The sequence below is a fragment of the Rhinolophus sinicus genome, linkage group LG06 (genome assembly GCF_036562045.2).
Source record: "Rhinolophus sinicus isolate RSC01 linkage group LG06, ASM3656204v1, whole genome shotgun sequence".
NCBI lineage: Eukaryota > Metazoa > Chordata > Mammalia > Chiroptera > Rhinolophidae > Rhinolophus > Rhinolophus sinicus.
Window position 1 is genome coordinate 67,155,797 of NC_133756.1, and position 24,931 is coordinate 67,180,727.

Consider the following 24,931-nt stretch of genomic DNA (forward strand, 5'->3'; position numbering starts at 1 on the left):
TTCAACCTTGACTCTTTAATTATCATAGTGCCTAGCCTATGTACTTGAGTTTTCCTAGAAAGTGGAAAAGAAAATTTTTAAAAATCCAATTTTCTTCTAAACTGTAACATTTGAGACTGAAAAGGGCCTTGCAGGTAGTGTAGGTAGAAGACTGGAGAAGAAAAAAAAAAAGTTGTCCCCTAGAGATATAAGCAATTTAGCTTATGTCTACATTTCCAGATTACCACATATCAGTTTGACGTAAAGCAAACTTTCACCTTTAACAATATAGGGGCTGTAGAGAATATAGACGGTTAGAGGCAGAAACTTCAGTGAGGGGAATTGGTAAGGTGAGAGGTAAAAATTTGCAGCTGGCAAAGGGATGCTATTATCAAAACCAGAGATTGCCTTACAAGGATTTACAAAACAGCTATTACTGTGTGTTTTCACTGCGTGTAGTTTTCAAGCTTAAGGAATATGATCCAGCAGTGTAATAACAAGCCTGGGTAAAATGACATTCTATTAAGTTTTGTTTTGCCTCCATTTTCATGTCGGTTGTATTTATGCTTAAGTTTTAATTGATATTTTGACCATGTGTTTGCCCCTGAGGAGATCTTGTGAAAGCTTTCATTTTTTAAATAAATTAAAAAGTGACATATTTAATATGTAGTAAGCAAAATATCCTCCTTAATATACCCAGAAATGAGATCTTGCCAGTGGAGTAAAACTTGATTTAAAACTATCCATTAGTACCATATACAAACCAAAGACATTATCTTAGAGACTTGGGGGAAAGGACACTAGTTTGGGAAGAGCCAACGTAAGGAATTAATTCTCAGATCCAAGTGTTGCCTGGACAGCAAAAGGAATATTGAGACAAACATGAAGTGGGCAATATTATGTAAGTTCATTATCAGAAACAGCATATGAAGGAGAAAGCCTCTCAATGACCAGTCCAAGAAAGTAGAAGCTGGCTTGTTTATCTTCGTCAACTCAGCTTAACACAAGAGCTAGTCCAACAAGGAAATGAAATAGAAGAAAGAGGCAGAGATCAGATTTTACAATGTTATTATCTGATATTTAAAATATGTAGGCTCCCTGAATTTCTTTCACTGGAGACAATAAAGTGCTCTTGTTCCCCCGAGAATCTTAGAGATAAGATTGTGACCTTCCTGGCCCTAAGGATTCAGTTGTTGGAGCCTGCATTACAATGATGAACTGTCAAAATTCTCAGCTCCAGCGATAATCTCAGGGATCAAGGCTGGCCTGTTTCACATGAGTCAGACAAATGCATCCCATTGTAAGTTTAGCTTCATACACAAAGAAGCTGTTTATAACAGCTACTTACCTACTGGTGTGATAGTGAGTAACAGTAAGTGCTCATTATTTTCCATGTTGCCACTCATGTAACCTTGTAAGAATGCGCTATGGGCTAGTAAATTTTAGTACTTATCCACAAGGCTTTTTGGCAAACAGGGAATCTAAAGGGCAACTATTATGCTAACACTTAAATCAATATTTCATGCTTATAGTTCTGTCTCCAAGATATTCAGATGGAAGCAAGGACAGGAGGCAAAGACATAATTTAGTAGAAAAGGATGGGAAAAGAACAACACTGTCCTTTTAACCAGTGCTTTTGGAATGAATTATTTAAAGGAAAATCTACTAAAATGATGGCTTAATTGACAAGGAAAGATAGCTTCATTTAATTCCCTCTGTTTACACATACTATTGTTTTATCCCATGGTGTTTTGTTTACTTTGGAAGGAAATATTTTATCCCTTCTGAGATAATTAATTTTTGTCAGCTTCACTGTTTATAAGGGAAACTGAGAAACTGTTAATTGAAATACAGAATGAGTCACTGTTTTCAGCAATTTTTGGCAGCATTCTAATTTGTGTCAATCCCAGCTTAATTATTAGATATTTTGGAAGCAGAAAGCATATTTGATTTTTCTCTTACTGAATTTTCTCTTCCTCTTTTTTTATTTTTTTAAATATGTGCCGCCTGACAAAGGTTATATAATTTATGTCAACATGAGGTGAAATACCAGCACATTTGAAATACCAGGAGGTTTATTGTGTCATGCTCGGCTCTTCACAGTAGCTAAATATTTAGAAAGCTCACAGAATGGGGTCTTCCTCCTTTCTTTATTTCTACTCCCAGCCCTGACCAAAAATTGTGGTTCTTCTAAAAACTTTTTGCTTGTATTAAGCCACAGTATATGGACCATCACTAATGACATCACTGAAATAAACTTCCCAGAAGTCATCAGGGAGAATTCATTTGGAAATCCAATTGAATGTCACTTACAAAGGGCAGGCTCCTAGAAGAGGCGATCAGTCATGCATTTCTGAGTTATTTGTTGTAAAAACATTAATCACTGTGAACTCATTTGCTCCTAATGCAAACTCACTACATTCTTCCACAGGAATTCTGCTCCAAATGATCGTTAATGTAGAGAGCGGAAGCTGCCGACTGTGGGCAGGGTTAATAAAATCTGTCAGATCATTGGCCAGTATAATGGGACTGTTAATGGCTGCTAATAGAAGTTGCATCTTCCTGGCTGTGGCAGAATGAAGGCGGGTGGAGAGGCAGGTGGTTTTGCTCGGCTGGCAGCCCCATCTCACACCTCCTGAGGTGGCCTCTGGGTGACAAGAGCATCACTGTGAGACCCAGCATTGCCTGGGCTCTGAGGCAGCCATGGCTGGGAGCCCAGGCACGAGCTGTGGGCTGAGGAAGGGGCCACAGGGGGGCCATGGGGACATCTCTGTTACCACACTCCAGCTGCTTGCATGCCATATCCTCCTGCAGGCCGCAGGCCAGGGTGCATTCAAGCACCTGGTGCTGTGGACATCCCAGAACTTGCCTCACCCACTCACATTGGGTCAGCAATGAGAGAAGGATGACGATCACAGTAAGAGTGACAATCACGGCTGATGCTCCCTAAAAGTCTCCTGGGCCAAGGACTAAGCCCTTTACATGCACTTATCTCAATCCTCAGAGCAGCACCCCTAAGACATGTGTCCTATTTATTATCCCATTTCATAACCAAAGAAGCTGAAGTTCAGATTCAGAAACGAGTCCAAGGTCAGATTTGAAAGTGTGTGCCCTTAAACACCATGTTCTTTTATTAGAGACAGACACACAGAAGTTGTAACCTTAAATCAGACCAAAGAAAGATGCAAGGTATGACAGTGGGCCTGGAAGTCTTTCCATTTGCATATCCGACCAGTCAGTATATTAGGACCAGCTTTGGACAAAGTATATAAAAGCTATGGTTTGTCCAAAATGCTGTTCCTCTAGGCTTTGCTACTAAAATGTGGGTACCCAGGGCCTTTCAGAGGCCTAAATGCTCTGTGTCACCCAACAGCGCCCTTGATAAGGGGCCCACAGGAGCCTGTCTCTGTCCAGTAATACTCTAAACTTAAGACTTACTCTTTCTCAGCCCGACCCTGTTCCCTCAAAACTTTACGCATTTTCTGCCATCTGAGGGTCTGACTGAACCTTAGCTAGTTCAGGTAGGGCAGGAGGGAGCTACTGTCACCTGGGGATGCCTCTGAGCACAGAATGATGTGACTGACAGCAAAGATGACCCCGAGCCAGTGCCCAGGGTTCAGCAGCATAGCTGGGCATGGGAGCATCGTGAGACCAGCACTGTGACATTCCTATGTCCCAGTGATGACAATAACTGAGGTGCTGACAGAGCTGCCCTGCGGCTCAGGAATGGGAATGAGCTGGAGCTTGCATGTAAAGGCTGTGGATGCCAGAGGGATGGAAGAGGAATGATAACTATAAGTGTAAAACATGTAAAATAATACTCACACTATTAGATGTTCCCGATGAGCACAGAGTATGGCAGAAGGGCTTAATAAATGTGTTTAATAAATGAAAGGACATTGCACATAGACTAACGTCACCTACCTTTCCCAGATTGGTTTCTGTGCTGATAGGGGAGCAGGCCGCACTAGTTTTTCCACCTGAAAACACCACTGTTCCTAAAGGCTTGTTTCCTTGATTACATCATTAAAAATCTAGTGTTAAGGGTTTGAAAGATGTGAAAAGACAGATGGTTATGAAAGAGAGGGTGAAGCAGAGAAAGAGTGGGAGGCATAGAGGGTTTTAGAGGGAGGCGTCACATACCTCCCAGCACTCACCAGCCATTGAAAAGACAGTGACACGGCGCCAGGTACAATGGGGGAATGCAGAGATGGGCTAAGACGTGTTCTCTGGACCCCTAAATCTTATGAATACACATCATAAGTGCAAGACTGCATGGCCCAGGATATTAATGCAATAAAAGTGAGTGAAAGGAATTATCCAGAGGAAAATTCAGAGACAGCATCATGGAAGATTGCATTGGATATGAAAAACATGGACAATGTGAATACAGGGAGAGAAACTTATTTCACACAGAGTCAAGGCATGAACAGAAGGGTAAAAGTGGGAGTAAGCATTCTGAGTGCAAAGGAGAATGAAGGAAACAGCCTTGTTCCAGTGGAGGAGTGTGTGTGTGTGTGTGTGTGTGTGTGTGTGTGTGTGTGAATGCAGGCACGTGCATGTGTGTTAGGGGAGCAGCAGGCAATAAGCAGGATCAAAGAGGGTGACAACACACACATTACAAAGAACCTTGGTAGCCAGGTAAAGGACTTTGGACCAGTGCAATAAGTAACGGAGTCACTGCAGATCCTTGAACACGTAAGGAGTACGATCTAAGCCAAGTTTGGGAAAGTTTCACCTGGTAGTTGTGTAGGAAGTTAGACTGGAGAGGGAAGAGAATTAGAAACACATAGACAGCCAAGGCACCCTGACGTTGTGGCTTGTCATCTTTTCTCCCACAGCACACATTCATATTTCCCTCCTCCCTGGTCGAAGTCATCCTCAGGCCACACTGCTACCCACTGAAGAAGAAAGGACTCACCTTGCTGGCTGCTGCTAGCCTAGCTTACATTAGCAGGTAAGACTTGCAGAGGGAAAACCAACTTACTCATAGACTTGTCATTCGAGACTCTGAGGGATATTCCAGAAGCATATTGTTCTGTAAGAGTGCCTTTATCTTGAGATAATAGGGATTTAACCATCTTTAAATTTTCAAGTAAGAAGGACTCTTATTGTTTGCTTTTGATATTCATAGAAACCTCACATGCACAAGTATACACAGATGTGCACACACACGCACACACGGCAAATCATGAGTTCGTTTCTCCCTCTCATGAAAAATTAATGATTGCAAAACTACACGTGTTGCTTTCCTCAAGAAAATGTCGATCTTTGGTTCCATTTGCAACTGAACCTTTGAATGGCTGAATGATCCAAGGCATCTAAATATATCCCATCTAACAAGGCAATTGGCAGGTTGAGCATGCTAGGCTTGGTCCATTCCTGTTACTCATATCATGATGGGTCAACATCTGGCACTAGAGCTCCTAGAGGGCATTTTGGCAATTGCCCAGGGGCCTGCAGAGCCACCTGGCTGGAGGCATGGGAGATCATTTAAGTAACTGGCCTAGATTTCATCATTCAACCACCAGGCAACACTAATTCCCAGAAATACTACCCAATCATCCATAATCAAGGGAAAGTGTTTAGTCGACCTTTCACCCAGTGACTGGAAAACCCCTTTCCATTCTATGGCTCGCTCATGCTTTTGCTCTACGAAAAGGGCCGTGCCAAGTACAATGCCTCCAGTTTAGAAGCTAATCATGATGTTCCTTCTCTAGTCTAGACTCACATAAACTTTTCATTTCTGACAATGTGGGTAATCCCCTAACCCCTAAATCAGCATGGTGCTGTGTCACAGACAGAAGCCAGAAAGAGAACACCTTCCAAAGGGCTTGGGCTCACAGAACCTGCTCCATGAACTTCACCAGGCTTTGTCTTGGAGCAGATCACCTTTGCGCCAGAACTCAGGTGATGGTTGCTTCCTAGCCTTTCCTTCCCTTTTGTGATGTCTGCTCCTCCCCTTTCACACCCCTCTTTCCCTGAGTGCCCAAAGTCTTTCTTGCTGCTCTTGAAGAAAGTACTTGCCCAGTAAATCTACCCCAAGAGTACAGTGATACACACTGTTTTTCCAGCCTGGAGCCTTTACGTGTTAACAACAGTCATTTTAGAGAATAAGGTTTAACATGGGGACCTACTGGTAGTTGACGTCTGCCAATAACATGAGAATGGAAAGTGGCAGATGTGCCATGTATTTGGCAAATCTGGCTTAACCCAAAGGAGTAAATTCCTAAAAATAGAATTCCTGGGATCTGGGATGGAGTAAGAGTATATCCATAAAGATAGTTCTTTCTGTTGTATGTTTTGAGGAGAAAAAAGGTGATAACTGCTAATGATGCACATGAATTTCCATACTCTTTCTTTGGTGGACTTTAATCTTACTTACTCTTTCTTGCCAAGTGTAACTTTTAGAGCTCATATATAAGATAGTACTTTTGCTCTATTAACTTTTTCTATGTAAGGACTTGGCAGTTGACCATTCATGCTCAAATCCGACCCCTGCTCTATTCCTCCTCAGAAACCAAGAAGGTACAAGAGTACCTAAGGCCACTGGTATTTGGGGGGAATTGCAGTTGCTGTAAAGATGAGAAGTAGTGATCAAGAGGGCGTGATTTGTCAGTGCCGGGGCCTACATTCTAACAACGCAGGAAATTGTGTGGTTGGGGCAAAGAGGTACAACAAGATGGGAGTCAGGTGTGAGTGCATTATCTGTCCTTTTAATTATTAGCCAGTGCTAAGATACCAATGATACTGCAATGTACAAGACACCATGCTGCCTTCTGGGACTGAATGGGAGAGAGGAAAGTATACACACAGTGGGAAGACAGGATGGTAAGACTCTAATGGGGTAAACACAGGGTGCCGTAGGATGCTGAGGGCTGGTTTCCTAAGGAAAGTAATGTTGAAACTGAGACCCAAAGAATGAATAGGAATAAGTCAAAAGAGACATGGGAAAAACCTTCAGGCAGGGAAACAGCATCTGTGAAAGTCTGGAGGAGCTGTGGCTGTGGCTGAATTGGAGGCCAGGGAAAAGCTAGCTCATGAATTCACATCAATGAGTTTGGACTTTTAAACTGAGGGATTTCCTGTGGAAAAGTTTTAAGCAGAGGAGTAAAGTGATGTGGTTTATGTGAGAAAGATGATTAGAAAGCTGATTTTTGGCTGAAGTGTGGAAATTAAAAAGGAACAAGATAGGGAGACCAGTTGGTGGCATTTGTGGTAACTCAGGACAGTTGACGTTAGCCAATGTGTGACATTATCAATCAATCTGCAAATAGAATTAGAGAAGGTGAGTGGTAGAAGGAGACTTAGAGATCATCTAGCATTGGAGACCAGCGCTGTCAGTGGGTTAAATGATAGTCCCAAGGTCATATGGCCAGGGAAAATCAAAGCGGGGACTTACGCACAGCTCTATTTCCAAATCCAGTTATCTTTCAACTGTATTCATATGGCCAGGTATTTGTTCAGTTCTCAGTACATGCAAAACATGCTCTGCTAAGTACTGGAGGAGTTGAGTATGTGAAGAAAACTTAGCACTGTCTCTAGAGTCTAAAAGCTTTCCAGGACTGTGCTTAGATTGGATGTCAAAGTGAGGTAATGGAGCAAGTGGAAGGAAAAGATGGAGACCTGTCACCAGCAGAACTATGACTGGGTGGACCCCAGTGGGGAGCTGGGATTGGGGCCTCCTTATCATTAATGAAGCTGTAAATCAGCATTTGGTCTATGAGGCCCCATTATTCCGAGAATAAATCAAATACACTTGCATGTGGGCATTTTATGCCTCACCACTGATTGAAGCTTCCGGACTCCTGTTCATTCCCTGATTAGGGGAGCTCAGATTCTTTGTTGCCTGCTGTCTCCACCCTCATGCAACACTCTGGGGCCCATGGGCCCTCACGGCCACAGATGACTATCAACAAGTTCCACAAACTGTGGATATCCATGGAGATGTTTTAGGGAAGAGGCTGTGGGTCAGCTGTTGGGCGTGCCTGTTTGGGTGGTCAAATAGGGAAACACTATAGCAGGAATGAGGTCAGGAATAGGGTCTTGGGCCAGAGAGAGCGTGAGAAACAAACATGAGTCAGAAAAACGGCAATAACTCTGAGCTGGGGAAGCATTTCACTGCCGAAATCACATCGCAACAACCTAAAAATAATTACTGAGACCACGGGGACTGCCTCACATGTGGCACTTGATTTCTGTTATGCTTCAGATTGTGAAATTGGAGGGCTGGCCCTTAAGTGGAAAAATAAAGCTTTATAAAGTAGTAATAACTGCAAATCTTTCACTTCCTTTGGAAAGCATTAGTCACCTATAAATATGGTAGCTCACTCACTCCTCCCTTCTCTCATCCCAAAACACCTCACCTAGCTCTTTCTGAGGCAGTGGTGAGGAGCAGGAAAATAGAAATGTTCCTACTGCTGGCTCTCATTCATTCTTTTATTGAATAAATATTTCCCCTAACACAGGGCTGGTCTTGCTGGGAAAAGCAAAGTTATATAAAGCCAACCCCAGCCTGCAGGGAGTTTGTACTTAATAAGTGGAGATGAGCCATGCATACAAATTATAAGAACACAGGATGGGAAGTGATAAAATGTCAGTACAAATGCAAGGAGCCACAGGAACACGTAGGAGGAAGTGGTTATGCCTTGCTGTGCAGTGTGAGAAAGGTGGGCATTCAATCTGAGTCCTGAAGGACTGGCTGGGTTGGAACTTCAAAAAACGGGAGGAAGTGAACAACACAGCACAGTCCCAAGGCCAAGAGAGCACGGACCACGTTTGGACAATGGTCATCAATTCACTTGCTGATCTCTTAGTGAAACAGAGTAATAGGGAACCACCCTGGAGCTGCCCTCTTAAGGCTGTGGCTGTCATGCTAGAGGCGGTTAGACATAGTATAGACAATGGGAGATGTGATTGTTGCTGTTGTGTGCTGGTTTCTATGCTATGGAGGTAGGAATGAGAAGTATTAGTAACATGGCCAGAGAATTTCAAAAGCCTATGTTGACCTCGGTGCTTAAAACGGATTGAAATGGTAAGATATGGGACACAAAATAGAATAAAACAATATGTAAACAAAAGTTAGCCAGAGTACTCTTTCCATCTAGTGTAATCATAATGTCTTATCTTCATCCACTGTTATTTCATAGTTCCAGTGTCTTCCCACGTCTGAGTGCTCAAGCCCCTTTCACCTGGCTGCAGGGGTCCAGTCCTCCAAGACCTCCATCTCTAAAGAGTCCTACTAATTGAATGAGTGCTCATGTTGTACACACTCCTCAACATCGTTCTGCCCCAGACTATAGAGCCACAGTACCTAGTTTTCTGGGCCCATCATCTCCACCCAGCTCCGCTTTTAAGGTCAGCATGCTGCCCCTCACCCACACCCCCACTGCTAATAATGCCAACACTGCCAGCGCCCATTAGTCCTCTACGTTGTGGAGCTAGAACAGTGCTACCGGCCACTGAAACAGCCCCAGCTGGCCTGGAGCGTATCCCCACCTTGCTCTTAGTAGATCAGAAATCTGCTGATGCCATAGGTATCTCTGCTAGTGTATAAGGTATTGCATTCCAAGTGCAAGTGTCACACAGATATGCAGCTATAACCCAGCTTTGCGGGAGATTATTGACAAAGTCACTTCTCAGTAGCAGTTGGTATGAGGCGAGAGATAATTCCTTTTTTCTATACTATGCTCACTCAGGTGACATGCACAGCAGAGCCACCGGGGCCCCCAGGTTTAACAATCCTCTAAATTTATGCACTCATTTACATATGCACTCTTACACATATAGATATCATACCCCCAGAGTACCTTAAAAACTGCCAGAGGGCTGGGCTGAGTTCTAGGATCAGCCATCTTGCCATACCTCGCGTCAGTAATACCCTTCTCCGCCCAATCGTGCATTTGCATTGTGTGTATCCTGTTCCCGAGCCACTGTTACCCTTTCCTGAAGCGTGACCTTCTTCTGGGACCACCTAGGTGCACCAGAGTTTTATAATCTCCAGTCTTCTTTGCGATCAAAATCCCAACACCATTTTCCACAGAAGGAATCCTTAGCCCTCATGTAAATTAATGTATGAAAATAAATATAAAGATGCCACACAACTCCCCTTATTTATCAGCATTTGGGGGCCAGGCCATCCAGCATGCGTACTGAAGTAGGGTGGAAGTGGAGGGCGAGGAGAGGAAACGGTTATCTACACTTCACATCCTTCCTGTCTAAACCTCAGCTCCTGCTCACCCAAAATACCTGTTAGAAATTAGAAATAAGAGCAGCCCAAAGAGGGGTACAGCTGTACAATCAGAAATAAGGGACATACCTGAGACACATTGTTGAAGTAACAGAATAGCTTCTGTGGATTAACTGGCATGCGGCAGGCAAATGAAAAGGAAAAATCAAGGTTAATTCTGAGAATTTTCAGCTGGTGGACTGGGAAGAGAGTGATTCCATTAATGTAGAGAAGTTAGGAAAGAAATAGTGTGGGGTATAAGAAAAAAACCTCAGTTTAAAAATGTTATATCTGGGTCTCATTCCAAAAAATTCTGATTTAATTGGTTCAGGATATGTCCCAGGCATCAGAAGTTTTAAAGCCCCCAAGGCCATTTTAATCAGTACCCAAGGAAGAGAAACACTTGCCTAGAGGAACTTCCAGGAGAGGCCTGGAGAATTAGACCTGGCCTTCTCAGGAGAGGTTGGGCTGCGGAGATCCAGGGAGTTGAAACCTTCTGGTGGTGGGATAAGATTGTTGGGGGGAGGGAGAGCGAGAGAGAGAGCGAGCGAGAGAGAGAGAGAGAGAGAGAGAGAGAGAGAGGAGCGGAGGGGAGAGGAGGGGCGAGGAGGGGCGAGGAGAGGAGAGGAAAGTGAGTGCTAGGGAAACGCCCTCTAAGGGACAGCATGGGTAGGGGCAGCAAAGCAGCAAAGAATGATGAGATGGTAGAAAACCAGGAATGTACAAGAAACTCATGGTCCCTGAAGGGAAGAGGAAGCTTCATGCCAGAAGAAGGCATTCCAGGGAGGGGTGGGCAGTGGTTTTAAAGGCCATGAAGAGATTGCCACTCCAACTCTCATTACTGCCAACACTTTCAACATTCAGGTAAATTATGTATCTAGCACTTTAGTTTCACAGTTTCTATTCATTCTATTTATCTATCATCTATCTATCTATCTATCTATCTATCTATCTATCTATCTATCTATCTATCTATCTATCATCTATCTATCTATCTATCATCTATCTATCTATCTGTCTATCTCTATCTATTATCTGTCTATTTTTGCTTGACCTAAAATTTATTTGAAAGTAAAGTAAATCATGATAGGAATTTACATTGTAAGACAATGGTAGAAATTCACAACGTAATGCTAAAACTCAGATTTTATTTTTCTAGCTGTTAAAGCTAGAGGTTGTTTTTAATATGTCATTATTCATATTTCATTAGCAGCATTTTGTATGGGAGGAGTAGGGAGCCTGGGAAAGTAGGTGAACTGAGGTGTGATCAGGAGATAGGTTGCAAAGGGCAGTCACAGGCTGCTAAGGAATCAGTCACCAGGTTACACATTGTCAGGGACATTTTCGTTGTAGGAAGTCTTCTGCTAACTTGAATTCATTTGCAAATGTAAATGCAGGGTGTGCTTGCCTTTTGGCTTTAAACGAAACGCTGACCGTCTCACATGTTTATGTATGGAGTTGGCATGAAACATGGGACCAGAGGAGCCTTTTTTCTATGTATTCCACTGGGCTAGAAAGACATGACCTAAGGGTTAATGCTTTAAGAATTATGCTTACAGCCCACAAACCCCCTCGCTTGCTACTAATCTCTAAGCCACAGACTTCCACTATTTCCCTACTGATAAGCTATGGATTTCATGATAAGCTACAAGATTTAGGAGAGGAGACTATAAGATTAATTTTTGGCTACCAGTTTGTGCCTGCCTGCCCTGACTCACAGATTCACATGGCAGACAGCTCCAAAAGGACACGTATTATTGACCTCTCCCCTGAGGGTCAGACTCACTGACCTCTTCAAAGCAGTCATACAGTGAACATCCGGCTAACTAAAATTTGGGAGGCTACTCGGTACATTTCCCAGTTTCCAGAGGCTGCAGTGTTCTTGTTGGTTCGGGCAGCTGAGAGCTGTCTGTCTGCAGCTGCAGGGAACAGCACTTAAAGGGAACCATAGGTGCTAGTAGAGCCACCCAAACAGCCATTCATTTAAAAATATAAAGAACTTGCTGTGTTCTGGCATTTAGGAAACTGATACGCGTGATAGATATGATCCCTGTCCTTGTAGAGCTGCCAAGCTAGTGAGAAAGCGAGTCAAATAGGCAACATGGGTAAGTTCATGTTGCGGGAAGCACATGCATAAGAACCTAACCGAATGGGGGTGAGAGGATGTTCAGGAAATCTTTTTTTGGAGACACTGACTTTTACGCTGGGACTTGAAGCAAGAGTATGATTCAGCCAGGCAGAGAGCAAGTAGAAGTGTGTCCCAGGAGGTGAGAAAAGGTCAGAGGTGGTCCAAGCAGACACAGCTCTGTGGGGAAGGCCCAGAAGCTGCAGAGCTTGGTTCATCAAGACACAGATGCGGGTCCAATACTGTGGACTGCAGATCTGAGGGTGGACGGCTGGGCAGGGCAAGGCCAGGGAGGCCGGGTGAGGCAGCTTGGGTATTTTTCTAAAGTAACAGGGATTCACTGGAAGAAGGGGAGCACCATAAACAGATTTCTCTTTTGAAAAGATTATTGGATGACTGGTGGTCTATGGCATGGAAAGTGGATTGAAGGGAGCAGGACAGCTAGTGAGTAGGCAATTACAGAAACCCAGGTGAGATGAAGGAGCCAGGACTGAGATGATGAAATGAGTGTCCTGGAGAAACATTTAGATATGAGTTTATGAACCTTACCTGGGGGCTAGGGAAAAGCTGAGACTGACTGAGACGGAGGGCAGTGATGAATTTACTTTTGGATTTGCTAAGTCAGTCCTTCTCTTTCCTACCTTCCTTCCTTCCTTCCTTCCTTCCTTCCTTCCTTCCTTCTTTCCTTCCTCCCTTCCTCCTTCCCTCCCTTCCTCCTTTCTTCCTTCCTTCCCTCCTTTCCTTCCTTCTCTCCCTCCCTCCATCCCTCTTTCATGCCCTCCTCCTTTTTATTCTCCTCCTCCTCCTCTTCTCTCCCCGCTCCTCTCTTTCTCCTTCTCTCTGTCTCCTTTTAACCTGTATTCAGGCAGCCCTAAAGAAGTGATACCAACTGAGTGTGACTATCCCCTCTCTCAGGCCTCTCTGCTGACTGCCCTTCTTTAAATAATTGCGGTCTTGCCTGATACTCTATTTGTATTTTCATTACTTTTTTCACTGTCAGTGAACACACCTATAACTTTTGTTGTGCTTTCTCTGTGAAAGCAGACTTCATTATCTTATTTCCAGAACTTTCCTTGCCAGAACCTTATGTGAAAGAAACAAAAATGAATAAACAGAAACTTCCCAGGCCGCTAGGAGAATGTCCTTATCTGTTGACCATCATATACTAATGTGCACGGGAACTAAAAAGCCCTAATTTCAAATACATAAAGTAAACAAAGTGAATTAATTAATGCAACTCATTTAGAATGTCTTCAAATCTCCTCATTGACCCCAAACTGCGAGGCCTAGCTACTTCTGTCCCTTATACTTTCTCTGGCCTGTCATGAGAAGCAGCCATGCAGGAAAGAAGTACTGTGGATATCCTTCTAAAATGCACATGCCCGTGGAATGCACATTAACAGAATTCCACTACTGCAAATAATAATATTTGTTTTCAATCTAGTGGAGTTCTGATTACATGAGAGGAGCATCTAGACAAGTTAGGGACAGAGTGACACTAACAGGGCTGGGATTAGGAAGCAAGGGCCAACCCTACACTCACACAACCCTAAAAGTGATGCCTGAAATTTTTTTTATTGTCATAAGATACACATGAAGTTTACCATTTTAATGAATACAGTTCAGTGGCATTAAGTACATTCACATTGTGTGCAGCGATCGCCACCATCCACCTCCAGAACTTTTTCATCTTCCCCAACTGAAATTCTGTCCCCATTAAACAGTAACTCCCCATTCCCCCATTCCGCTCAGCCCTTGGCAACCACCATTCCACTTTGTGTGTCTATGAATTTGATGATTCTTGGTATCTCGTATAAGCAGAATCATACAATATTTGCCCTTCTGTAACTGGCTTATTTCATTTTAACATAATACCCTCAAGGTTCATTCATGTTGTAGCATGTGTCAGAATCTCCTTCCCTTTCAAGGCCAAATAATATTCATTGTGTGTATATACCACATTTTATTTATCTGTTCATCTATAGATGGACACTTGGGTTGCTTCCATGTGTTAACTATTGTGAATAATACTGCTATGAACATAGGTGTACAAATGTCTCTTTGAGTTCTTGCTTTCAATTCTTTTGGGTATATACCCAGAAGTAGAATTGCTGGATCATGTGGTAATTCAATGTTTAATTTTTTGAGTAACTGCCGTACTGTTTTCCACAGAATTTACACCATTTTACACACCTATCAATAGTACATAAGTGTTCCAATTTCTCCTAATTCTCTCCAACACTTGATAGTTCCTGTTTTTTTTATAGTAACCCTCTTAATGGGTGTTAAGTGGTATTTCATTATAGTTTTGATTTGCATTTCCCTAATTATTAGTGATATTAAGTATCTTTTCATGTGTTTGTTGGCCATTTATGTATCTTTGGACAAATGTCTATTCAAGTCTTTTGTCCATTTTTAATTGGATTGTTTGTTAAGTTGTAGAAGTTCTTTATATATTCTGGATATTAATCCCTTATTAGATATGTGATTTGCCAATATTTTTTCTGTTCCATAGATTGTGTTTTCACTCTGTTGATTGTGTCCTTTGATTCACAGGGATGGCCTCATATTTCATACCATAGTTGCCTCCCTTGCCTCACCCTCGTCCTGGCTCTGAGATTAGTCCTTGTCTCTTCCACAAGCATTTGACAAGTATTTGAAACAACCAAGATCACACTTGGGTTTATGAAAATTTAGTTAAGTGCAGAATTTTGTTCTTCCATCTAAATTCCTTTGATAACCTGGGATATCCAAATTTCAATGTTGTTTATGAAGCATAATCTAACTTGTCCTAATTGTTCCAAGAGATGAGCAGCCTCAAAAGAAAGGTTGCTGAGAAGATTCCCACTGTGCCATCCTCAGAGGAGAGAAGCTTTTAAACTCTCATTAAATGATTGCATCGTGCCAGGAACTGTTCTATTTTACACGTGTTTAACTCCTTCAGTCCTTACAATGGTCTTATAAAGTACATGATGTTTGTACCTCCACTTTACATGTGAGTGCTGGGCATGGACAGGTTGAATAAATTATTGAAGGCAACATGACTAATAGGTGGCAGAACTAGGATTTGAAGCACAGAAACCTGGTTCCAGAGTCTGTACTGTTAACCAATTATAAGCTATAGCTGAAAAATCATATTCCCCATTTTTAATTTTAAAATTATTTCAGACTTGCACATCTTCCAGTGCAGTTGGTTTCCAGAAAATTGAATTTTTAGGTTTCACTTAGACACTGCGGCTCCTCTCCTAGCATTTCTTTCCTTATATTATACAGAAATTACTTATATTCTATTCTCACATGAAAAAGATTTAAGCGTCCTGTAATTCCATCCATTCCTACTTTACACTCTATCCATGGCTATATCCATGAGGTAAAATCAGAACCAATAATTAAACCCCAGGCATACTGTGTTACAGCAATAATGCTCAATCTCTGCCCCTCCTATCCCAACAGATTTGAAGAGCTAATTAAAGATACACCTGACTCTAAAGTACAGAAATGCAAACCCCACTTGTCTGGCTGACAGCCAGCCAGTGGGCGCCATCTTAGCAGGTTCAATGTCTCAGCAGGTGATACCTCTCAGGAAAGGAATAATTCATGTTCTCCCACACACTCTTTGGCTAATGATATGCTCAGTATCCTCCCATATTTTTTCACCAACATTGAACTTAATAGATTAGGGAAAATAGCCCAGCCCATGAAATAAGATTTCTTACTGAATAAAGCCTATCCAGAAAAGACTCACTTCTGTAGTGTTGTGGAACACCTTAGCTGTTGGCAAATGTCTCCATTGATTCCTTTCGTTTGCCTGGGTTCTAAAATCCATTGATCTTGAGGAGAAAAGAGCTCCCCCTGACCTACTGTCCTAATCATTGTGACTTGTCATTTTCTGCAGGGTCCTATGGATCTACTCTGAGACCGGTACGTGGGTGTATCCTGTGTTTGCCGAACTCAGCCCAGTGGGTCTGGCAGCCTTCTTCTCTGTCAGCTACATCTTTCTTGCCAGCATCTACCTATTTGGAGAGAAGCTTAACCACTGGATATGGGGTCAGTGTTTTTCTCTTTTACCTATAGAAACACTTCTTACTATCTCTCCACTCCTGGAAATAGAGGAGAAACTAGTCCAAAGCAGAAGGCAGTGATGCTTGATGGCTTTGTCCAAGGATTCAGACAGGTCTTTATCAAGGTGTGCAAAGGAAAAGCCTGGGGGAGTTTGCACTTTCTCAAAGGTCCCCATCAAATTATCTCCCCTCCTCCGCCAAACAGCACCTCATTGAACTTTAAAGCTAAAAGTAATATTGTTCAGAGAGCTTAGAACCCAGAGAGCAAGGTGTCAACACCCCCAGCATGAAAACATGGACTCAGGGTCTCCCTCCCTTAAGTAAGAACTTGATGGACACAAAATGTTTAAATGTGAAGATTTTTTGCTTCTGTTTGTTTGCTTTGCTTTGTTTTGTTTGAAGGAAATGGGTCCCAATGATCCTTTTAGGTCTTCCTACCTTAGCAGTGCCTAAGTGAGTTCCCAACCCTCTCCCATTAGGTGACGTCTCAACTTTTCATCAAACATTTACCAGATAAAAATCACATCCTGTACTTGAGACTGAAATTCTCATTTGGACAGGGCCTTGGGCAATGTGAATATGTCAGTAAGCTAAGCTTTCTAATCATAGGTGGGTGGAACCACTTGCTTCTCCATAAGAAGAATTAATCTTAACTTAGTTGATTTTAAAATAAAAGGTTTTATTTTCCTTCATGTTTCCCCCACACTCCCACCCCCAAAATATTATTTTGTTTGAAAATTAACCACCAAGAAGTCAGGTGGCAAAGTACACATATTTTCCCCATACCCAAGGAGAAGTGCAGGAACTCTACCCTGCTTTGTATATAAGGAAGGCAAGAGTCACATAGTCTCCCACATAACACGCCCACATGTCATTCTGTTCTATCAAAATAGAAATGGCGGAAGTGGCATCTTCCACCCGATCTATGAGCTGGTGTGAAAACATAAGCTGTGTGTGCAAAAACACAACAATTCCAGAAGGTCCAGTACAAGAGTGTATATTTCTGAGAGGAGACTGAGACCCTGGAGAAATAAGCATGCAATTTGGCTTTTTCACATGCTTTCTACTTTTGGGGAATTTAACTGATTAAGAAAGTCTCAAAGGTAATATCCTCCTTGAAAGCAAACACTTAGAAATGAAATACTGAAAATTATTCTCAAAATCAGGGCTCCAAATCACAGGAAGCTATTCAGAAAAAAAAAAATGTGTTGACATTTCAGATGTGTCGACATCTAATGCTAACGAGTTTTGGCTCCTTGAAATTCTGGGTAAAGATTTTTGATGCCTTCCCCAAATCTATATTTAAAAAAAAAAGAAAATAGAAAGGAAGGAGGAAACTAATCCATTTAAAATTTGGCAGATATAAGATGTGCAGAGGAAAAAAATTGATTACTCAGAGCTTAGAGAACAACTTTTTGAATCAATTGTATTGAGTTCCATAATGATTAATTTTTAAATTGTTAAACAGTGATTTTTAAACATCCATTGAATTAAAAAACAAATATTTCACCATATTTAATATTATTGAGATATTTATTTTGGACTGCCCAGAGATTTGTTTTTACATTAGACCCTGAGTTTCTTAAGTGTTAGGAGTTTGTCTTCTCCATCTTTGAACTCTGCATTTGCATTAGCTTACCCAGTGGATCAACCAGTGCAGACAGAAGATATCCAAGGGCTCTTCTCTCTAGGATTAAATGGGACTTTGTGCAAAGATGTTCTAGAGACCGTGGTCAAGGAATGACTCTAATGATCGCAGACTAAAGTACTGGACAGGGAGTTTAAGGAGCACAGAAGGGTGATGTATGGTATGCTGGTTGGAGAGCTGTTGAAAAAAAAATACATTGTTAGGGCAAGAAGAACAAGATAGTGGGAAGAGAGCTGGAATAGAAATCAAGAAAACTAGGGTATGTACCTCACCTGTCCAAAAACCAACTGTGTAACCTGTGTCAAATCCATTCACCTCCAGTGATAAGATGACCTCTAAGTAGGACAATGGCACATCTCAGTTTGGTTCTGGTTTAATGCCTGCTGTGCCAGTGTGCATATCATTTAGCATCACTTAGTCTTGGACAATCAATTGTATGATTCCTCTATCTCTGAATTCCTCTCCAAACCTTCTGTTCTGGATCCAGGGGAACACGTAAGTAGCTACCAACTCTGTCCAAATCCAGGGCTAACCCTATTTTCTCACCTCCTTGTTAAGCCTGAGCTTCCTTGGATCAGAACAGAAATTTAAAGGAGTGCACTGGTGATGCCATGGGAAGCAGTGATTAGAAGAAAAGTTCTGTGCCAGACTTTCCGGGTTCCTACCTTGTTCTTACTTCTTGTAGACCTGTGACACCGGGCAAGGAACTCAGTGTCTTTCTGTTTTAGTTTTCTCTTGTGTATCATGGAGACAATATTAGTACCCACCTCCTGGAATCCTGGAGAACAATAAATGACTTGGGAAGTGTCAAGGGCCAAGAACAGGGCCTGGAATATAGGGGTAGTCACTATTGCTGTTAATCTCATTTTTCTCCAGCAAAAATCAGCAACCTTCTTTTGTATGTGGGTATTCCAATCCTCCCCTTTGATTTTATGCATAAATTACCAATTTCCTCAGCTAAGGCAATTAAAAGTAACAACCACCTAACCAAATGCAAATTGACAGAGATTGTGCAGTTCCTGAAGAACTTATAGAGTGAAATAGGAGGTCAAGCTAACTGAGGCTAGAATTAATTTGAATCTCTGCATCTGAAATCCTGAGACACAGTGTGGTCTGTTGGGAGTCACCAGCCAAGTACCAAGTGGTCAAGAATTATCAGTCAAGACTCATGTGATATGCAGGTGTCTCTCTGGCAGTAGTTCTTGACCTTGACTGGACATTATAAAATCACTGGGCAAATTTTACAAATACTAATTCCCAGGTCCACCCCAGATCTATTAAATCCATCTCTGGAAATGGGGACTTGACATGGGTATTTTAAAAAGCTTCCTAGTTATTTTAATTTGCAGTCACTGTCAAGAGCCACTGTCACAGCAGTGCCTCTCAGATTTGTATTTTCCTGCAAATCTTCTTAAAATAAGGATCTTGTTAAAATGCAGATTCTCTCATTCAGTAGATCTGGAGTGTAGCTTGGGATTCTGTTCTCCTACTGTGCCCCAGAGAAACAGATGCTGCTGGACTCCTCTCAGCTTAGAAATTGTGTCTACAAGCATCCTAATCCAATGTGGTGTTCTCCCAAGTCAGCTGCTGGGCTGAGAAGGGTGCCGGTAGTGATGGCCACAGTTGCTGAATATCTACTCATTTGCTATCTCTGCATGTGTTATGTCAGTGGGTTAAAGTGCAGAGGAGAGTGACAAGGGCAGTAATGTAATAAGGAATGGTACCAGGAATCAATTGTCAACTTGGAAAATATGTGACATTCTTCAGGGGCACGTAGATGTAGGGAGCTGTGTACTAAGGGGACAGATGCTGTCAGACCCTCAGGAAGGTCTTGCTGGCCTTTAAGAAGATGTTCAAAAAGCTCTCAAGTGGTTCCAGAGGGCCACCCTGCATGACTTGTCACCATCTCATTCCCTGCCCTATAATAGCTTTTGTGTGTCATGGGACAGAGAACTGACTCATTTATTGGGATCAGATAGATACCCACCAGCAAAGATTCAATGTCTACTTTTGGGGCAGAGTTAGGTGGAACACTGATTTCCAACAATGATGGAAGCAGACAGGAGGAAGCTGTCTCTGCAGATCATTGCAAGCTTGGTCCACCATGCCTGAGGACCTGGGGATACCCAGACAGACTCTTTCCACCCTGACTGGGAGAAAGAGGCCATCGTTGAGGTGGGGTGGGGGGGAACTGGGGGGAGAGGGTCTCAATATAGGTTGCCTTCTCTGTCACTTAATACTTAATTTTGTTTCTATTTTTTTGATGAGACACAAGGATGCTGACCGCAGGACGCAAGTCCGTCACAAGGACAAAGCCAATCCACAAGCTATATCAGGCACAGAATGTGGCGACTTGTCTCCAGGCCAAAATGGAGGGCCTCTTATATGTACTAGTAGCTATGGCAAGAGAGGCAGTCAGTCAGCTGATGGCCCATGACCTCTCTCAGTACATTCCTGAGGGATATGTACTGGGGCCTGAGATCATAGATCCTTTTCCACCAAATGACAGTTTATAAGCTGATACTTCCTGTCTGGCCAGCCTTCCTTTCATATTAGTTGCTCTAGAGCAGAATTTTTGAAAAGGAGATTTTATTGGTAAACGCAGCTCAGAGGCCATCTAGTCTATCGCCTTGGTTTTATCCAGCAAGAAATTTGTTATACGAGCTGCCTTGCATGTTGTCCCCGATCATTTCATACGAAAAGAATCTTATCATGAGATAATGCCACGTGTATTTCTAAAGCATTTCTGCGTTTCTTTTCCTAATTTCGTCTCCCTAAACTCAAAGACAGTCCACTCTGGATTATCACATCTCCCTCTTCCTCAGCCTCTGTCCCCATAAGGGTTTCTCCAGCCAGGCCTCAGCGCCATCTCCTTCCTGCTACTTCTGCCCTGCGATTGTGTTCCTCAGTGCTCACATCTCATTCCTCTAACACCTCACACCACACGCCCCCTCCCCAACCATCTGCCTTCTCACCTTTTCCAAGCCAACCCGCTAAATCTAGGCAAATGTTCTTCCAATTTTTAATTCAAAGTCTAGCAGCAGCTTTTGTGGTTGTAGATACATAGATGTAAATCTTTGTGAATAATATGTTTTTACTTATCCTGTGTTCTGACTATTGGAATAATAAGGGGTATAATCACATATAGTATCCATAGTGATATTGATTACAAGAATAGTTCCTTTACCATGCCAGCAGAAAATGTTTGGATCTTGCACAAGACGAACATTAAATGTTTGGCCTGAAATATCTCTACTCCTTGGTACTATCTAACAGAGGATGAAGAAAGGACTAAAATAAGTCAGGACTGTACCTAATTCCCTAGCAGCCAACTAGAAGGGGTTCCACTGGGAAAAACTCCCTTCAATGAAAAGAGCGATAATATTATTTCCCAATCAGACTTCGAAATCTATTTTGAGAACTTTGTTTGGGTAGAATAATATAATCTACGACTAAGTCAACAGTTCCCTTATCTCCAACAATGCACTATGAAAATGCGGTAGGAAAGAAATTCTGAGGACTCAAAGAAGCCTAGAGACCGCTGAGCCCCAGGATGTAAGACTAAGGCCCCACCCCCACCTGCTAGAAACAGAAAGGCAAATACCATTTCTAAAAAATTATATGCACACCATGTAAGTCTCTACAGAATGCAATGACTGCTAGAGTTCCTCACAGAGACACATTTGAGGACAGCGCCTTCTCTAGCATTTTGGTGACCATGTGGTGCTCCATCTAGCTGCTTGGTGTTCAATATGGGCGGCTCTGACCCAGTGGAAGGAGCCCCCTGTTCTCCTCATCCAAAGGGACTTCCTGCTGCTACTGCCACTCCTGCTTCTGCTGTTTCTCTCTAAGCCTGCACCTTCTGCCCTGTTTCTTATACAGAGACGGAGTCTCTAATCCTTGGCACCTGGGGTCAAAAGAGTGAGGTTATGATGACAATTTGATTCAAAGCACTGAGGTTGGTAAACAACATGCAAAAAGGAAGTTTTCAGAGCCCGCAGAATGACTACAAGGGGAAGACATTTGAGAAGTTTATATTGACCAAGCTCTTGAACATGAGGGAATTCACGTGTGACTTAGTCAAAAAATGATTCATTAAAAACCCAAAGTATATACTTCACAGAAGGTAGTGTGTTTGTACTTAAAGGCCTAATGTAAAGAAAACCTAACTGGGGAGGAGAAAATTCACATCAAAAGCAAAAAATAAGTGAAAGCATAAATGAAAAGAACCTGAAGCCTGTAAAGCTGGATACATTAGTAAGGCTTTGCTAGAGTGACGGGTGGTAGTCTGAACTGGTGAGGTTTAGAAGAACAAGGGACAGGACTGCTCTTAAAAATATTGAGAAACATGACTATGGGGACGGCCATGAGGGCTGTGAGGATGTGTCTTTCCTAGAAAATCAGTGTGATGAGGTGCCACAAGCAGGACTTCAAGTTATCAGTCACTAAAGCCTCTGAGAAGGGGAGAGCAAGCAAAATAAAATTAGGAAAATATTTAATGTTTACTGTTAAGGATATAATTTAAGTGTGTGTGTGCATTTGGGGGTCAGGGCTTAAAAGGTGAAGCCTGAAATTAGGAGAAGGAGATTGCCGCGGAAATACTGAGCCAGGACTAACAGAACTCTAACTGCCAGAATGATCAAGAAGATGCTGAGTTGACAAAAGTTTTCAAAGTGGGATTGATAGCATTTGCCAATAGATAGGACAATGCGTTAATGAATTTTAGAAATTTCAAAGCTCATGCAAAGATTTATGATCATTAAATATGGGATAACAAGTTGTTGACGGGATGGAAGTCATTCTAGAAATCTGATGATATAATTTCAGTCAAATAAAGATCCTTTAAAGAGCTTACTAAAAACTAATCAATATGCTAGTACTTTTCCACCCAGGCTGATAAGTTGATGTGGTGAGAGGTCATGGAATGACCTCTAATTACGTGAATATTCACTCTTCTATTTCCTTTCTAATTTGATGTGGTCTCTTTGTCTCCATATGCAAAGTCTCAGTTTGTTGATGGATTGTGCGCCGCCTGCAAACATGTGGCCAAAATCAACAGCAATCGGTGGTTTACATTAGACATGCAGAGCCACATGAAGACCAATGGCACCACCGGCAGATGGGTCACCATGAGCCGAGCACCAAGGGGAGACCACAGAGTGGCTTCTTGCCCTGGTGATAATGGTGGTGGCACTCTGCTGTCCTTAAAGTACATCTTCCTGCCTTGGGAAAAGTGTTCTCGACTTTCCACTGCCCCAAGTGAGGGTGAATGTCCACCTGTATAAGAACACCTGTTAGGGAAACCCTGAGGTCTGAAGTCTCTGTTCTTGTTTGCACAGGTGACATGAAGCAGCCAAGAAAGAAGAGGAAGTGATTACATGCCATTTTCCAAGAACTAAGGAGGAAGAAAACACGAGAGTTTTTTGTTCTGTTCTTGTCTTTCTTTTTGTTTTTTTGGTAGGGAGAGGTGGTGGAGAAACATAGGAAAGTAGAAAGGACAGGAAACCATATTTAAATTTAATAAGAGGGTTATAAAACTAGCTTAATTTGAGGACTCCTGGTTTTTGAAAGGCTTGCTGGTCATGCCCAAATCAGCTATTGCTGTCTCAGAATTTGTGACCTTTGTCTGACCTCTGTGGAGGATAGTCTGTGCCCAAAATCTGGCCATAGGCCAGAAGAACTCATAAACTCAGTATTAGAGAATATTTAGACAGAATAAAGACTTTAGGATCATTCAAGCTACTCATTGTACAGAAGATGCTGAGGACCTAGGTGAGAAGTTACCTGCATGAGGCAAAATGTCAGACCGAGACAATAGCTTTAGTCTCCCAGATCTTGTAATGCCCAATCCTGTGCCATTTCTGAATAACCCCAACTTTCCTAAAAATAAGCCTTTTTGTAAACTAGTTAATTTCATGCATTGTTCAACTAGTGTTTTTCCCCTCAATCTAGATAGACGTGTAGGGAGATGGCTTCTACCTAGTTGTCTGTCTACCTAGTAAGGTATGATAGCAAGTTATTTGGGGCAACGACAAAGTAAGTTACAAAAAATATTAGGAAATCTGTCCATCTCTCTTGTGAGCAAGCATTCAGGGCAGGCATAAACACTGAACATGGTGACATTGTCAAAATCTCTTCCACTTGAGTTTTGATTAACTCATCAAATAAATGCTGTACGTTTGACTTGGGAACAGTCTAAATGGGAAGTGATATGATTATGAGGAGCGCTGAGCGTGCTTTGGTACAAAGTGCTTTGCTGAGTTAGTTTGTAGTTTAACAAAGTTGACTGTCAGGTGATTAGCAAGCACATTCATGAACCCTGCTTTGATTTTCCTAGTGGAATTTTCCAGGTCTTTATTTCCAGACATATTTTGTAAAGAACACAAATGACAGATGTCTAGTGGTAGGTAAACATATTCAAATCCATGGGTGTGTCCTCAGGCCCAGGTGAGTGGGGGTGTGGGCACCAGAGTAAATTGTACTTGGGCTTCCCAACCTAACATTATACAGGAGAAATTTGGTAAAAATGGATACAATGTGGTAAAAACTGTTCCTGGGACCAAATTAAACCTTGATTGCTGCATGACTGACTATTGTGCAATATCTCTTCCAACACCAGAAATGCCTCAAAAATACCTAGAGCAGTCCTGAAGGGTTAGGGAAGAGACAGGCTAAACCTGCAGGGGAGGCAGTGCAAGGGAAGACGAGGCGAGGCACCGAGAAACCCGCGTGACCCCTACTCCTCTACTATCAGGTAATCTGAGCCTGAAGTCTTTTTGGATTGAGCTGGGAACACCCACTCTTTTCCTATACCTTCTGCTTCTTGACTGCCCCAAGCACCTGGTCTCAGCAGGAGCCCAGAAGCAGTTGTCACAGTGGAAATTCCCCAA

General features: G+C 42.4%; 1 protein-coding gene across 1 annotated transcript in view; it reads left to right on the plus strand.

Moving 5' to 3' along the window:
• Positions 1 to 24,624, plus strand: part of ADTRP (androgen dependent TFPI regulating protein) — a 59,780-nt gene extending 35,156 nt beyond the window's left edge. Inside the window, exons 4-6 of the mRNA XM_019743014.2 lie at positions 4,821 to 4,936; positions 16,228 to 16,379; positions 23,381 to 24,624. Coding sequence (XP_019598573.2) covers positions 4,821 to 4,936; positions 16,228 to 16,379; positions 23,381 to 23,415 — 303 coding nt within the window. The 3' untranslated portion in view covers positions 23,416 to 24,624. The remainder of the gene's footprint in view (positions 1 to 4,820; positions 4,937 to 16,227; positions 16,380 to 23,380) is intronic.
• Positions 24,625 to 24,931: the final 307 nt, after the last annotated feature.